The sequence below is a fragment of the Pseudopodoces humilis genome, chromosome 10 (genome assembly GCF_049639895.1).
Source record: "Pseudopodoces humilis isolate 2021_Gansu_Grassland_sample_001 chromosome 10, ASM4963989v1, whole genome shotgun sequence".
Lineage (NCBI taxonomy): Eukaryota > Metazoa > Chordata > Aves > Passeriformes > Paridae > Pseudopodoces > Pseudopodoces humilis.
In genome coordinates this window covers 10525908-10543480 of record NC_142209.1, presented here as the reverse complement: position 1 = coordinate 10543480, position 17573 = coordinate 10525908, and the positions used below count along the sequence as shown (strand labels likewise).

General features: G+C 37.4%; 1 protein-coding gene across 2 annotated transcripts in view; it reads right to left on the bottom strand.

The window, feature by feature from the left end:
* The window catches only part of CAMSAP2 (calmodulin regulated spectrin associated protein family member 2), a 79436-nt gene extending 62126 nt beyond the window's left edge, over positions 1 to 17310 (bottom strand). For both annotated transcript variants that reach the window (XM_014250767.2, XM_005520913.3), the window contains exons 1-2: positions 16888 to 17310; positions 4402 to 4661 (exon numbers count right to left, since the gene is read on the bottom strand). In XM_014250767.2, coding sequence (XP_014106242.2) covers positions 4402 to 4661; positions 16888 to 17026 — 399 coding nt within the window. In that variant the 5' untranslated portion in view covers positions 17027 to 17310. The remainder of the gene's footprint in view (positions 1 to 4401; positions 4662 to 16887) is intronic.
* Positions 17311 to 17573: the final 263 nt, after the last annotated feature.

The window sequence follows — 17573 nt, the reverse complement described above, 5'->3', positions numbered from 1 at the left end:
CACAAATAATGTCTCTGAATTAGGAAAGTTGCAATTTTTATTCCTACCAGCTATTGTGGATTTATCGCTGGGATTTTGCAGGAGCCTCTTTCCCTGTCCATCTTGGCTGAAAATTGTAGAATTTTATAAAGGATTTAGGTGTTACCTGATTAATGACAGTAATTATACATGGGTATAAGTTTAAAGTAGCTGCTCAGCTGGTTGACTTTCTTGCAACACCATTATTCTGAATTGAGAGTTCAACTTTTAACAAAAGTTATGCTTTTTGATCATATTAGGCTCAGCATGGCTTTTATACTTTCCCACACTAAAAATAATAATAAAAAAATATTTATATATCATATTTCCTTGGTTATAGTATTTACACACAGGGTATTCACTAACCCTTTTCTAGTCACTAAATTTTATTTAAGAACTAAATATCTTCAAACGCCTTGCAAGTTAATAACTATTTTTTCTAGTCAGCTGAGATGTTCTATCAATATACAATAATAAGCTTAGGCAAATAGGTTTTTCTGGTGCAGATTTGGTAGAAGTCTGTAGCATTACTGTATCTCTACACCCCCTAACAACACTGGTTTTTCTGGTGCAGATTTGGTAGAAGACTGTAGCATTACTGTATCTCTGTATCTCTACACCCCCTAACAACACTGGTTTTAAACAAGTATTCAAGGCTTGACATTATAACTCCAACATTATAACTTAACATTATAACATTATATTATAACTCCTCAAGTTAGAAATTTACATAGTTTTGGCCCTGTCACATTAGGGACAGAAGTCCACTGCTGGATTAGTTATGCAACTTCAGTTTCCCTGCAAAGTAAACTGTGATGCTGATTTTTTATTCCTTTCCCCACATGGCAAAAGTGCATTGCAGGGACTTGAGGGAAGGAAGACATTTCTTAATTCCTCTCTGAATCTGTTTATTCTTCCCTGCACTTGAAGCAAATTGAAAGAGACCATATGAATACCAAGTGACTAGCCTGATTAAATAACAGAATTCTTATAAAATCATTTGGCATGGAAAATAAATTATTCAGTTGATATAAAATTCTTGTCATAATGTAGAAATTTGTTTAAAAGTCTCCTCTGACTGATCCTGTAAGAACAGATATATATGTTTTTAAAACTAAGAGATACAATGCTTATATGAGAAAAAAATATGGAAAAATCCAAATTTCCTTCCTCTTGTATGTATCTGACATTTGAAGGTTTAAGTCAGTTTGGGTTACGAAGGAAATACAAAATTAAAAAAAAAAAAAAATAGCATAGAAAAACAAAGTTAAGTTTGACTTGAACAGTGATCTATGCATATTATAGCTGAAAGCATTAGAAAACTATTGCATCATTATCAGAACCATGCTGAATTCTTTACTATTTCTGATTTCTATAACAGGTCAAAATCTCCCATTTCCATATGGGGGTGCCTGCTGAAGACAGATTTGTTTTTTATAATGCAACTGGAACTTGCCAACTGACATAAATATCTTTGCAAATTTTTTTACAACTTAGCTTCCATAACCTTTTTAAGCATCAGATAATTCCTTTTGTACAGAAGTATAGTTTCCAGGAGAAAAATAGTGTGGTTCTTGGTTCAACACTTTTAATTCCAAGCTCTAGACTATTTCTGCAGTTTGAAGTCTAGCAGAGCAGAGCTGAGACCATATATATTTAAACCAGAGGAGAAGTAACATGCTGTTTGGTTCTTTTGCTCCCCTACCAAAATTAAAAACAGGATGATCCTATCAAACGCAGAGTTAACTAAAATAAACATAGAATTAAGTTTTAATATCTTGAAATACATGGAGAACAGAAATTGAGATACCACTGAATAACCTAGCTTTTGGTTTCACCAGAAATGAAATAGGAGATGGGAACAAACCAAACATGAGAAGGAGTAAAAGAATTAATCAGACCACACATGGGAGGCTTAATAGAAGCCTTTGCTGCCATGGGTTAATTCACAAGTGCCTCTTTCCCACCCCATTTCACCAGGGCAAACTGATTTGTATACATACATACACCTATGCGTGTACACGTACAGAGAAACACACAACACAGCATTTGCAGCCTCTCAAATTAGATACTAATGCAGTCTAGTCAGTCATGACTGACAAGCAAAGTGCCATCTATCCTGACCCCAGCAGAAAGCAGCACATACATTTGCTAGAGTTTTCAGACTTAAATACATAAGGTGCTTCCGTGAAAAGTTCCACCTAAGAGAGAGAGAAGACCAAAATGCCTGCTTCACTAGTCACATGTGAACTAAGTCAACAATCAATCCCCACAGACGTCACTGTGCAAACATCCAATCCAAGGAATTCCAAGTCTGTTGTCCACAGCTACACATTATAATTCACATGTAAAATTAAAACATTCCATACTCAAATCTCTTCCTGTAGTTCCATTTTGTATTATAACTCGCCCCTTTTCAGCTAGAGAAAGTACAGTACATATGAGAAGGTAACAAGAAATATCCAAGCCAACATCTTTCCACTATTCCTGAGGAAAACAGGCTAGCAAAGGGAATGACACCAATACTATGTTTTTTAAATTACTCAAAATTATATTTTACATGGGTTTAACACAATCTGGTCTACTAGAGGAACATATGTGTTAATTACAAATGAAAACTTTCTGTTCTACATAACTGAAAAAGAAAAATTATTCCATGCTCTAAAACAGGATACTCATTTAAATTTGTAAGACTTGTAGAAACTATGACATATGGAATAATAAGAAAGGGTACTGGAAGGGGTATCAAGGGAAAAGACTGTCAATACTGCAACAGCCAGATTTGAAGTTCTCTGCCAACTTTACTAATATTATAATAAGGAAAAAAGTTAAGGCTTTCCAATTAAGATATAATGCTGCTGCTACAAGCTTGCATAGGAATGAGAGCATGGTTTGACAAAGTAAAACTCTTTGGCTCAGGATGTTAGTATGGAGACCACAGCTTCACAGCCATTTCTTTGGTAGCAGTTGTTTTGGACAAGGCTGTGTTTCTGTCCAAGCCAGTTGTGTTCCCTGTTCTCATCACAGCCCAGCTGCCTGTCAACTGACAACAGCAACAGTAACATCTGGTACTGGCACTGGAATGGGGATCAGTGCCCTGGGCACAGCAGGAACCTGGGGACAGCAACTCTTACCATGCTCATGTGTCAATAACTTCCTGCTGACTATACCTAAACATCACTGGGAAGACACACAAGCAGCCCCACAAGCATGAGGGAAATAGAAAATTACTATTGAAATGCATTTTAAGCAACATGAATTACTCAATCCAACATCAGCAAACCAAACTCGGTAATACTGACGCCTTTTTTTCCAACTGAGAACTCTGGGAAGGCATGACGCTTACAACCGTTCTAGACAGGGATCAAATTAAAAGAATCAAATAGGGAAACCAGAGGCTCAAAAATGCAAGTCAGTAACCTTATTTTTCTTCAGAAGCAAGAACAAAATTAAATTCTGCAAAAACATAAACAGTCAAAATTTGTTTCTTAAATGCTTTGACTTCTGTGAACACTAGGAACACTCCTAACCACCCATAAGTATTGCAAGTATCCCACAAATTTTGCATCATTTAGAAACATAGAATTATTTACACTGGAAAACACCTCTAAGATCACCATGGCTATATTCATATATTCATTTCCACACACCTTCATTCTAGAGGCAGCTACAGGTCACTGACCACAAATACTTTGTTTACTTAATTTATTCTCTATATTAAATACAAATACAAAAAGGCGAACATTTTAAATATTTCACTTTAAATATATTAGCATCTTATTCTATCATACTGCCATTTGCTAAACAAACATAGCATAACTTTAAACATAAAAAAGACAACCTTTTTACAGTTAATTTTTTATAACTCAGCTCCAAACAAAGAAGAAAACACATGACTTAGGAGCTTACTAATAGAATCATTCACCAGTGGACCTAATGTTTTAATTAGCTGTTGTATAAAGCAAAGATGTATTATTAAAAGTCTCCACGAAAAAAATGCCATTGTTGTGTGTTTTACACTGACTTAATGTGCAATAGGTGACTATTCAATGTTATTAGTTTGAATTGCCTGCCATCAAAACTTTTTTTTTTCAAGATGTTAACCAAAGATTTCTGCCCAAGAATAATGTTTTCAAATTTTTCCAAGTAGGAAGATAGGTGTATTCCAGCATTAATACAGAAGACATACACCTGCACTGACAGCTGATGACATGAAAAAGAAAATCCCAAGCCAAAACAATTATAAACTTCTCAGTAATGAATCCCACTGAACTCCTGAAAAAATACTTCAACATAACGATGCATTTTTAAAGACAGATCTGTAGGTATTAGGAGTACACAGATGGAGAGAAGAGATGTAACACACAAGCTTTGAACACTCACCATCTGAATTGGTTTTTTGTGAAGATCTCGTTCAGTCACCAACTTTTCTTGGTCAGTGACATAAAGGCCTTTTTGTGCCAGGGCTTGTATAACAGCATCATGACCTAGAAGTGGTTTTGCAGCATCACTCTTGAGAATAAGGCTCCCAGCACGACAGTAGAGCTCAGCAGACAGCAGCAAGTTAACAACAGGTGGTTTAATGTGCTCCTGGTCATACTGGTCTGTGTAAAATGGTTCTCGAAGTTCTTCTGGAACATTTTCTACAAAACACAAAGAGAGCATAAATCAATATCATAAAAGGACCGAGTATTAGGGGATTTTTTAAAACTATATGTGAACTCAAAATTATGTTAAAGAAAGCTTAACCAAGGGGAGGCCAAAGTCAGTACCAGCAATTATGTTACAAAATACTGGGAAAAATTTCATACAAAGGTAATATTTGAACTATAAATAGAAACTTGAGAAAAATTCAAAGTGTCTCACACTGCAAAGGCCATAACAGAAAACCAATCTGTGGTTTACAGCATCATTACACTAAAATTTCTTGGCTTCTCCAAACACGTGCCCAAATATTCTCGTTTCCTTTGGCATATTATATAGGTAAGACATACAAACACCGGACTCTATTACAAGAACAAAATGGAACTGAAACATTATGTTTCAGCACAGAAAAATTCAAGACAAAACGCAGCCTTTTAGTTTCCATATATGCAGGAGAATTTTGATTACTATACTGTTTATTTCAAAGGTCATGCATCACAGAACAATGACACTCCAGCAGTTAAGCATAAACAAATGGGCTTTTTAATAACTGAAATTAGAAGAATGGAGAAAAAGAAAAAATATCACCTTTCTGACAAAATACTGAGTTCTTATTGGCCTTGTTGTGTTACTGATTTCCCTTAAAATTGTGGTTTTCCTCCTTTTTCAGTGAGCTGGCTTAGCACCCAGAGAAAGCTACGCAAGATTTTGTTAACACTATGATGAGATTTTAACTCCAAAATTAGCATTCCCAGACAATCCAACAATTTTTTCAAATACTGTACATAACACAATACTGGAGACTATATTTATAATTGTCTACCACAAAAGTAATAGTTATAAATTATTTAAATATGGTACTAAATCAAATTAAATTAAATCATGAGTCAAGTGGAAAATAACTTTCAGATTTTCAGGCATTCACACTGCAAGATGCTTCATTTGCCTCCTGGAAGAATTTCATTGTCTATTGTTGCAAAATTAGTTAAGCCAACAACATTTATGGGATAAAGAGCATGTGATTCTTTTCCTGAGCCCAAATGCAAAAAGCTTATTTAATTACTAGAAGAAAAAATAAGTGCATAGGAAAGCAGTGATGCAACTCTAAGTTGCTATTCCCTTTGCCTTCACCTGGATAAATGGCTAAACAGGCAATGTTTGAATCAGTCTGGAGTAAACAGCCCAGTAAGGGTGGAGCAGGAGAAGAGAGAGAAAAAACAGAACATGCCATTACAAGATAATGACAGATTATCTTCTTCCTCATACATATTCTATTGCAGTTCGTGTGCTTCCATTATGGGCTTTGGAAGGTGCCAGCTGCCTTCTAGTTGTGAGGGAAGATATACTTTATAGAGTGCAAAAAGTGAAAAAAAATATTAACACATGCTTTAAATGCCAGAAGGATGGTAGGAAAGGGTAAGATATTGCTGCTTATTTTGCGAATTCAGAGTATCAAGGGAAAGAGAGGTATAGTTTGTAATTTGCCTAAATTTGGCAAGAAAACTGACAGCTCTGCTTTAGAATACAGATCAAAATATACTATCAGCACAACTACACTGCCCTTTAAAACACAGATCTAATGCCTAACAGCCCTACTTTACAAGATGATAACAGAACCGCTAACAAAAACATCAACCAATGTCAAGAGTTCTCTTCCACTTCCCAACTTCACCTACTATAGGACCATAGGATCCAGTCATCCAGTCCAACAAGAAGTATTTCTAATTGAGGATCTCAGAGCTGCTAGATACCTGCTTCCCTAGGGTACTGTTTTCATCTCTCTCAATTCTACCTGATCTTCTTTCTTTTCTGTTTGTCCGCACATTGTCTATTTAAATACTAAGCTTGTTATTTCTGAAGTCCCTAATGATGCATCTCCAGTACCAGGAGCTCAAATCTCATCAGGACTTTATCCTCTACAGTTCCAAATGCCAACTCTTAAAGCATCTTTATGTTATTTCTTCAAGCTAGAGAGGATTAAAAATAATTTTTTTGTAAATAACTCACAATGCACAGGCAGCAGATTCTGCTTTTGAAAAAAGAGAAAAAAACCCACAACAAAAACCCAACCAACCAAACAACCAACCAAATAAAAACCCAAACCAAAATCCACACACCTCTGTTCTGAAGCAGATGAGAATTTCAATAGGGATGGGGGGAAGCAGGGAGGAACAGACATAGCCATTTGTAATTTCTTAGAAGACTTAAAAAAGCCTCATTCCTGTATCAAAAAAACCCCAACAACCTCTTGAGGCAGGAGTACTTAGTTATATTCAAACAGAATCTGTGGTTCAGATTCACTGAAGACAGTGACAGTTTTCAAGTCTGAAAATTTGAGCCAGAAGATAGTAAATAACAAGCCCAATGCCTGTTAATTCTCATCTTCTGTATTGCAGAAGCACATCCTAAAGTGACAAGATGTAATAAATGCATTTATCATCAAAGAATGACATCCGCTGGGATTTAGTAATTAACAACTCAAAGTTAAAAAAAAATCATCAACATGATTTGCAAAGGCAAATAGAATTATTTATAAAGCTTAGTTCCACTCCTGAAAGTACAGAAAAAGACAAAATGACATGTATGCCATTTCTTTTACTTCACTAGTATACACAAAAATGAATCTGGAAAAGTAACTTACTGGTCTTCATAAAAATAAAACTAGAAAAATAAATTTATTGGAAAAATAGAATACATAAATTAAGGGCTAGGAAGAGAAGCTGTGGCTACAGACATACTCTGAATGTATAAAAATGTGAAAGCATACAAACAAGGAATCTCTGGTGCAACAAGATCAGAATCCTTTACAAAAATTCCTGTCAAGAGTTCCCTCTGCACAGGCAGAAACACAGCAGTTTCCCCCACTTCATAACACATATTAAACTGTTTGATATCAGAATAGCTCTTGATAGAAGATTCAAGCTGTGTTCTCACTTTAGAGTTTAAAAAGAAAACAAAAACCCCCACAGCAGATAGGTAAGAGAGAAAACTCTGCCTCAGAGTAGAAGTCCTTCTAGAACTGGCATGTATTGCCTCTGGAGTCCTATGGCAGGGAATTTCAAGGCTCCATCCAGTTTCCAACAGATTACCAGAACAATCAGCAAGGTCAAAAGCCTATATTAACAATTCTGTCAAGACTAGAGATTGTTAAACAGGCTCTGCTAGGCAAAGAAAAAACTTAACACTAATCCTTGATATGTGCATTTTACCAGTTGTTCCTTTGTCCAGCTGACAAAGAGGAATCTTTCAAGATCAAACTCTGAGGAAAATGACCCCTTTTAAAAGGAATACCTTGTTGCACATATTGCCATGAAGTACCACCTGACCTTGGAATCAGTGGTAATTATGTCAGAGGGGTGTACTGGGAACACCGAGTGCAGCGAGCTGAACACATGAAATGCACGTGAAACCGGGATACTGGGTGCAGTGCTGGAGAGAAGGTGGAGGATCTACCTGCACTCTTCCAGCACCAACAGGTTTTGAAAACATGGACTTGGATAAAAGGCAGTGGTCATGGCTGATGCAAGGAAAAAGTTTTTTAAGAGAGACCACCAAAGCATAGGCACAGGTTGCCTGGGGACCCAGCAGTGAATGCCATTCACTGTTACTTTTGAAACTATTGATAAGGCACTGAGAAACCTCTCCTAACTTTGACGCTGGCCCTTCGTGGAGAAGGAAGCTGAACTAGACAACCACCCTACTTTTTCCTAGATTTGTCAGCAGGACCACAGCTTTGGAAATCATTTTGACATTTTGAAATTTGTAAATATTGTACTATGAAGAGAATAAATGAAGCTAATGGGCAAGTTCAGGACGCAGAGAAAAGAACACAAAAGAAATGATACCACATTAGCAAAACTGTAACTCAAATTTAACCATCAAGCTAACTTCAAAAAATTACTCAACCTATCTTCAGGTACTTTTTCAGAAATTATCAAGGAATCAAAAGTCCTCTGCTTGCTCTTTACCCCCACTCTCCCTGATGGGATGGAAGGATAGGGAGAAGAGTTGGAAAAAGGTAGATCCTTCAGGCTGCGATAAGAACAGCTTGGTAATTGAAATACAGTAAAATATTATAACAGTAATAACAATGGAAGGGAAAAAGAGAGAGAGCTCATTCCCAAGCAGCCATCGGCCCCTCCTGGCCAACTCCCCCAGTTCATCCTGAGCACAGCAGCCATGGTTTGCAATGTCCCTGTGGCCAGCTCAGCTCAGCTGTCCTGGCCACGCTCCCTCACAGCTCCTCCTGCACCTCCTCGCTGGCACAAGGCAAGGAGAAGTCCTTGACTTAGAGAAAGCATTACTGAGCAGCAACTAAAACACCAGTGTGTTATCAACAGCGCTCTCACACTGATTCCAAAACACAGCACTGCACCAGCTACCAGGATGGAAATTCACTCTATTCCAGACAAAACCAGAACACTCCCCACTGTGAGACAGAAATGCAACTTAATTTTCCATTTAAACAGACCATTTTAAAGGAAAGGAATGGTCTAAAATTAATTCATGCATAACACTACTGAATTTACTGTTAAAAGTGGCTTTATAAAAAAACCTCTCTGCTCATATAGGTATGAATTCCTCCTTTGGAAAAAAACTGCTTGTGTTAATGTGAAAAGTCTACATTTTCTTTAAAAACAAACTGCTTTTTTTGTAGAGTTTCCATGCTTCCACACAGATGAATACAATCCTTTATACAACTATTGAGTTTTTCAAGTTTATATCAGCAAACAATTTCAGATTTATGAATGTTTGCCTTAAGAATGTCCAAAAGCTTAGAAGTCTTTGTCAACAAGGTCTACATGTTGTTTGTTTTGTTTTTTTAATTCCTGAAGACAATATAAACAAGTTAAAATATTTTGCCATGGGCTTTCTAATTAAATGATGCCATCACTTTTGGGAGCCACAAGGCCACGTTAAGCCTCAGTCTAGAAAACTTCCTCTCCACAGGTTACTGACGTCAATGCACAAAGACAATAAGAAGAAAAAATTGTATGTAGAAGACCGAGATATAATACGGAATTATTTAATGACAATTCTAATACCTTTAACCACTTCCTAGTGCAAAACAGTAAATGAATATATGCCAAATCTTAATGGACTTGGCAGTTTTCTTCAGGTCAGCAAAGGTATGCTTCTGCCATGAAGTGACCGTATCGACTTACCTCATTCAGACTCCCACTTGCCAACAAGGATTCTGGTGCCACATTTACAATCTGGGCACAAGACAGCAGAGCTTGCAGAGAAGTCAAGAGTCCAAGAATTGAAAACGGGTCAGAGAAGACAGAATTACATTATTTAACTTATGGTGAATTTTTTTAGTGGACTCAATAGAAGACGGAGACACTTTACTATTTTATTTTGGAGACACCATCAAGAAACAAGACTTTTAATCAGGAAGTGGAAAACAAAATGAGAGAGTAGAGATTACAAAATAATTTTCACTTTTTGATTTGTTGAATCAGTCTGCCACTTCCATTGTTCTTGGCTAGCAGGCTGTAGGTGTACTTCTGTCTAAAGACAAAAATCTGAAAGGCCACCACTCAACTTATGGCACACTCAACTTCTGTGTAATAATTCTTAACTTTGTCCACCTTGCTAAGATGAACTCAAGAGATTCTTGAATTTTTCATCACAGAAGTACTATGAATAAACAGATCCTACCCTCCTGCCTCTAGATGCCACAAAAATAGACCATTATCCACTGCTTCAACAGCTGTTCTGCACTTAAAAGGGATTCCTCGTTCAAAAAAAGGAAACAAACAAACAACAACAACACAAAAAGAAGAAAATAAAACCCCCAAACCAAACAAAAAACAAACAAACAAACAAAAAAAAACCCCAAACAATATACTATAAAACCCCCCAAAACCAAACAAACCAATCAAACAAACCCCAAAACATTTAAGGAAAAAACATGCACAGGCTCTACTTCCATAGCCTAACCAGACTTCTGTTGTTCTTTGAACACTGAAAATCACATAAAAAATGTTGTATTAATTGTCACGCTTAAGTGTCTATCTATTCCAGTATTCTGCCTTCAGCAGCACAACAGGAAGTGCTTTTCACAAAACCCACAGAATGTGTCTGGTACTGGCATTTCTCATTCAAGTGAGAAGCTTAGTGTCTAATTTACTAAAACTTGTGTATTGATTCAGGTTTTAATAAACAAAAGAATGACTTAGAATAAACCTGCCAATAAGGGGATCAATTTTCATCAACATAAATGCCTTCAGAACTTATTTTTGGGAGAGGCAAGTTATGGGAAATGTAAAGATAATAGTATAATTATAATCCTATCTCACCCAGCTAGCACCTTGATGACCATAACTTAATGTACACAAGTTATGATTTAAATATCCTATGGAGTACTGAAAAAGCTGTTTCAGAAAATTAGAGATAATAATTTCTTGAACTTATTACTAGATTTTATTATGCCAAAGAAAACTTTTTGCCTGCCATAGATAGATGTGAATGGACACATCTTCTTTGGTGTCTGGCTTACAGGTTCTCTTAGTTTAAGACTGCTTTTAACTGAATAAAAGAAAACATGTAGGAAACAGCTAGAACTACACAAATCTTACATTTGGCAAATAGATTTCAAACATTACATTTCAACTCTATAGCAGAAATGTCTATTATTATACCTGATGCAGTAATAATGTATTGTCCAATTGCGCACCATAAAAAGGAAGGTGGGGGAGAAAGAACTAGCTCTACTTTTCTTATGGATTCTTGAGAGTTTTTCACTTCTATCCTCATTTTTCAGAATGAACCATCAATTTGTTTTTGCTCTCAGTTTAGCAGAGCAAGTATTAAAAGTTACCAATTTCAGGACTGGAATTACATCCAGTTGTGCTAACTGTAGAATGGAAATTATGTAACATCTTATTGAAAAAGTGACACATTCCTGATCAACAGCATACAAGTCATCTTCAAGTTTAAATGAGAACCACTTTTAAACAGAGTCACTAAAGTAGCCCAACAGATTACCCTAAATCATGAAGGGGAAAAATTTAAGGTGAAGGGGAAAATTTTAAACTATATCTGCAGTAGTAACTGCAATGGTGGTCAAAAAATATAAAGAAAAAACAGGTATAGGGAGAAGAAATATATTTCATCTCATCACCTGAAATCAGTGAGCATTTGACTAGAGTCTCTGTCAGATCTGTTACATTCTGCAGACAAGCAGTTAAGAGCTGTAAAGGCAAACAGGCTCAAAAGCACGGAGTCATTGAAAGAACAGATTCTATACCCCAAAGGAGATCCATTGTCTACTGCCAATCCTGCAACTGTTCCCTTACTGATCACCTTCCTTTACATTTGTATTCACAGTCTACAACTTCAGAGGACTCTGCCAAACCTAACAGATCCAGAAGCTCATACGATTTTATGTATTTACTTCAAAAAAAGTGATCTACAGTCAAACTGCATTATAAATGTGTTCTACAGAAAGGAGTGATACAACCACCTTCCATGTAAAACATCTCAGTAGATGATTTGCCTAATCCAGTGATTTCAGTAGGACTGACTGAAGTATCTATTTGTCAGCAACTATTTTAGAGAGGTGATGGAATCTATTAAAAAAAAAAACCAAACAACTCACTAGAATCTTGAACATTTGTTTTTGTTCTCCAAACCCTTCTACAAGGTTTTGTTACTGCCAGACTGAATACAAGTGAAGAAATTAGGTCTGCTAGAAGACGATTAAAATATGTTCTGGCCTGAAACACCCAACACAACATGAGAGTATTTAACTACAACTTGTTTCTGTCAGATACACAGTGTTCATTTCCTCCCTTCACAGTTCTACTGGCAACATGGCAAAGAGCAGTAAGTAGCCATGTAGGGATTCTGAAAACATTAATCATCAGGAGAAAGCTATTTTTAAGTTTCTTGGGTAATATTTAGTATTGCTTCAACCTATATTCAACCTATAAAGGATATATTTAATGATGAAAGGTATGTGGACTATTTTGACTTTAGAAAACACAAAAATATTTAGAACAATTGCTCTTTTGCAGCAAAAGACTTATGCAGCTTTTGTTTAGCTTTTGGTTTATTCCTGTCAACCTGTCAAAAAAAAAAAAACAAACTCATGCTAGCCAGTTAAATGTATCACTGTAGCAGAATAATACGTTGTATTCATAGTAAACTAGCAACAGACTTAACTCGATTTAATGTTCTCATAATTTTCTGAAAATCATACACAGAGATACTCTTAACTTTGTAACTAAAAACTGGATGAAAAGCTGTTTGAAAAAACATTTTCCAAGAGTACTTGGATGTCCCCAACCAAATGGGAAGAACATGTACTTCCAGGTTCAAGAACTCACATCTTCACAAGAGACAAGGTTGTAGAGAAGTGATTTCAAGATACGAAAGGATTGAAAGCACTTTGGAGAACAAAATTATAATTCAAGGTAATTTTGATAAGTGGAAGGAGTGGTTTGAAAATAGGATGCAGTTATGTAAGTATGGCTGCGAAGCAGGAATCTACAACAGTAAAATTACAAGATGGGAACAACTGAGTAGGCAGCAGTTCTGCAGAGAGAGATATGGAGCTACAGTGAATCACAGACTGCATGAGTCAACAATTCTAGGCTGATGCAGAAATGGCAAACATCATATTTTAGTGAATAAATTAAGAGTATTATAGGTTGGAAATATGAAGTATTTTTTTCAAATTTACCTTATACTGGTAATGGTTTAGCTGGACCAGTAGATTTAGTTTTAAGTACAGAGCTCATGTAAACCAACCACAGGAAAAAATTATATGAAAAACCAAACAAAACCCAAACCAACCCCTAATAAACACAGAGAGCAAAAAGGTTTGGCCTACAAAAAAGAAAAAAGGTCTGTTTTGTCTAAACAACACAACAGACACTGCTTTTATTACATGAAAGGTGTTATAAAAATGTAAGGTGCCCAACATTCTCAAAAGCACCAGGAAGAAGGTAAATAATGGCTTAACAATGCAGCAAAAGACATCAAGATTCTGTTCAAACATCTAAAAATAAATAAGGTCCAAACTGACTAGAAGACATACTGTGGAAGGTCTATAATTAGAGATTTTTGAAAAACAGGCTAAACAAACATCTGTCAGGAATGATGTATATTTAGCTCAGCCTGTCTTTAGGAGCATGGATGGATAACAAATTTTTCAGGCACATTTTCTATTACTGTAGCAGACTGAGAGGCAAAAACTTCACATTCCAAAATAGTGAAACCCAATTCTGTTGCTTTAGAAATAAAAGAGCACAGACTACCACAACATCAAGACATTTTTCAACTTATTCCTAATAAGTAAGTCCCATTATACTTTTAAGTTGAAGGCTATAGTGTCTATACCAAAGAATTTTTTCTATACTAAAACTGCCAGCATTGGGAGACAAGGCTGAAATGAAGTATTTGCAGATTTAGCTTCTGAGGTCAAACATTCCCCCTTTTACATTTCACTTGTTAATTTTCCCCCTTTCAGTTACTGCAAGTTGTGTCACTTAAACAATTTGGTTATTACAAAATATTTAATCTGACATGTCCAATACACTAATAATATTAATAGTAACATTAATAACACTAATATATTGTCTTGCATCAAAACACCAAGGCTCAAAATCCTACACACCCTCAACTCTTAAATATTAACTCCCTCTTCAATTAGTATTTCTTAAACAATTCTTCATACAAGATGCCTTCAACATGACTGTTAATATATTCTAACTCCAACACCTCAGTAACAGGCAAATTTCTTCTGACCTGCCTATGCTGTGGGCCAAACAGTTTTACAGTTTTACCAAGGACAATAGCAATAGACAATTTGTCTCTCAGTTTTCAGACACAGGTATCAATGAAACACCAAAAGTCATTACTAATGTTAATGAACAGTACCTGTTTCAATGTCTTTTTGCAAGACTAAATTCACAACATGTAGTCAAGCTATATCCACAAGTCTGATTGTACTGAAATATAGTTTTAAAACTGAAAGCCATCCCCTGAAAGATGTACCCCTTTGATGCATAAAGATTTTGATTTCTTTAATGGGTACATGACTGTAACAACCTATGCTTTCATTAATGAAAGTGAACTGTGTTACTTTATCTCATAGACAGTTGGGAAAAACCCTTCACCTTCTTGCAAACTTAGGGAACTTCAATACTTTCAGCATAAAAACTGAAATAAAATGTGGCACCCATTAACACACCAATCATCCTTTGTATCTCATCTGTACAAATGTATATAGCAACAGTTATAGATGAGGCTGTGATCTATTCCCGAGAACTAAAATAATTTAACAAACCCAAACTTCCTTCCTTCTTGGAGAAGGTGAAGGTCAGTTCTTCTGTTTCACTCCAAATATAAAGGAAGCATTTGTACTGCAGACATGCAAGTCCTGTATACTCTTTCCCTACTTCAGCCAAACTCTTCTTTGAAGTTTCTAGTTACATTAACCTAGTGGAAGAACTGGGACCAGAAACACTACAAATGTGTGTGCTTACCTCTTTTCCTACTGTGACAACTGCAGTGTTTAGAGAGCAGATGAAGAAATTATTCCCTCTAATCATGTTTCATTCGAGCACCTCAGAACAACCCCAGTCATGAAGAGAGAAAGAATTTGTTTTGGATCACATTTTCTATAAAAAAGTAGCAGAAAAGTACCCTGCAAATGGCTTTACACATCCAATAGAAACTCAACCAGTATAAACCAAGACATTTCAACCTAGGTTGAGAATCTGTCAAACTCCACTAGGAAAAAAATGTTTTCAGCTTAGAAGGCTAGGTTATATAATTGCACAAGCATTTTACACCCAGAATCCCATGAGTAGACCCTATAGAACCAAGCTACCTAAAAATATAATGATCTCTGAAAATACTGAATTAAAGACTTCCAAGAATTTTCTCTACTATTTTACCTCTCATACCTGCATAGCTAATAAGGCCATATATCAAAATATTACTTGTTCAGATTTCACAAAGAAAAGCAAGTGGAGTTTATTGACAAATCTTTATATAGAAACAATACTTTGATCCTTTGTTTTTAAAGTGATGCACTCACTGAAATTTCACTAGATTCAAGCACTTTAAAAGTGGCTTTTTGGAAGCATCACATCAAATATTATGAGGTCCCAGAAGCATGTCCCATAAAGACATGCTAATTACATGCTAATCCTGGCTAAATACATAATAGCACCCTGGCCCTAAATGCAAAAGGTGCAAAATTCCAAAAGGAGAAACCTTTTTCTGTTATTCTACAAAAAACAAGAGCAAAAGTAATGATTGTTGATATCTACCTCACCTATCAAAAAAATCCATTTTTTTTAATCCACAGAAAATTATTACAATACTACAGCTACACTAAAGCCAAAAAACACAAACAAGCAGCAAACAACCCCACCTCCCCCCCAAAACAAACAAACAAAAAACAAACCCAAAAAACCCAAAAACCAAACAAAAATCCAAAATAAACAAACAAAACCCAAACAAAATTTTCAGAATCTTTCCCTCAGAAGACCTCTGCAAGTCTGGTATTCCTCAAGGCCCAATAATATTTCAGGCACAGAATAATAGGTCTGGTATTCCTCAAGGCCCAAGGTTTTCAACGACAGAGCACTGATGCCTTTTGGAGGCATTACAAATCGATTCCATTTACACTTACAGACAAGAAGAGCGTTCTGTACTGTGCAGGCCAAAACCTGGCATTAAATGCTCTTTTTTCTGAAACCCTTCTTATTGCTTAACCACTCAAATGGCCACAGGCTACTGTCACACACGTCAAAACTAAGAGCACGCACCCATTTCCATTGCTAGCCCCCAATACTGCTCCAAAGCACTATCAGGAAAAATGTCAAGACGACAGACAAACGTGGATTGCTGGGTTTTTTTCGCATTGTACAAGTATGACCTGAGTAATAAACAAAACACAATTTACAGAGATGGAGTCACTGAAATAAAATAATATGAGTACCAATACACAACATTTATCCGCTGATGGAAACAGTGGGCCTACTCCAAAAAGCCTAAGTGTAATTAACGAAAACACAAAAGGAAAACAAAAAAATCCACAAGGGGTAAGAGATCTTAAGGATAAGGGAACAAACCAAAAGCATTTCCCACACATCTCCCCCCCCTTCTCAGCTCCTTAGGGAATGGCTCGCACGTCCTCAGTAGCGAAGCAACCAAGCAGAAACCAGCATCAAAGAAAGCGAAGAAGGAGACGCCACCTACCTGTCCCAAAGGCTTTGGCCACCAGCCAGGCCAGATTACAGGCGATTTTCGCTCGGGAAAAATCATAATGGTCAAAGGGTTTGATGGCAGGAACAATGAAAGTCTTCCTCATCTCCTTGGCATCTGCGGCATCCCCCATCTTCTCACAGGACCCCAGGCAATTGGGAACTTACATGGTTGTTCCTCCGTCCTCCTCCTCCCACGGCCGGGAGAGCCGGCTGTAAATACGCCGGCAGCAGCTGAGAACAGCGCCGGACCCAGCTGTCCGTAAAGGGCTAACACCGCCTCCCGCCTTTCTCTGCACAGGAATGTAGCCGAGTCCGAATGTCCTCTTCTTCCTCCTCCTCGCTCTTTGTCTCAATTCACTCACGCCGCCGTCCCTCCGCCTCCGAAAAAATGCCCCCGGCGGCCCCGGCCCCGCGTTCCCTGGGGAGACCCTGCGGCCAGGGCTGGGCGCCCCAGGCGGCCGCCAGTCCCCCGGCCCGGGGCGGGACCCGCCGGCAGGGCCCCCGCAGCCGCCGCAGGCCGGGACGCGGCCCTTTCCAGCGCCGGGATGTCAAAACGCCGGGGTCCGGCCCCAAAACGCGGCACGGCCCCGCACCGCCCTCTGCGGGCCGGGAGCAGAGCCGGTTCCCCGCCGCTGTCCGGCGGCCCCGGCGCCCCCCGGCCGGCACCCCGATCCCCGC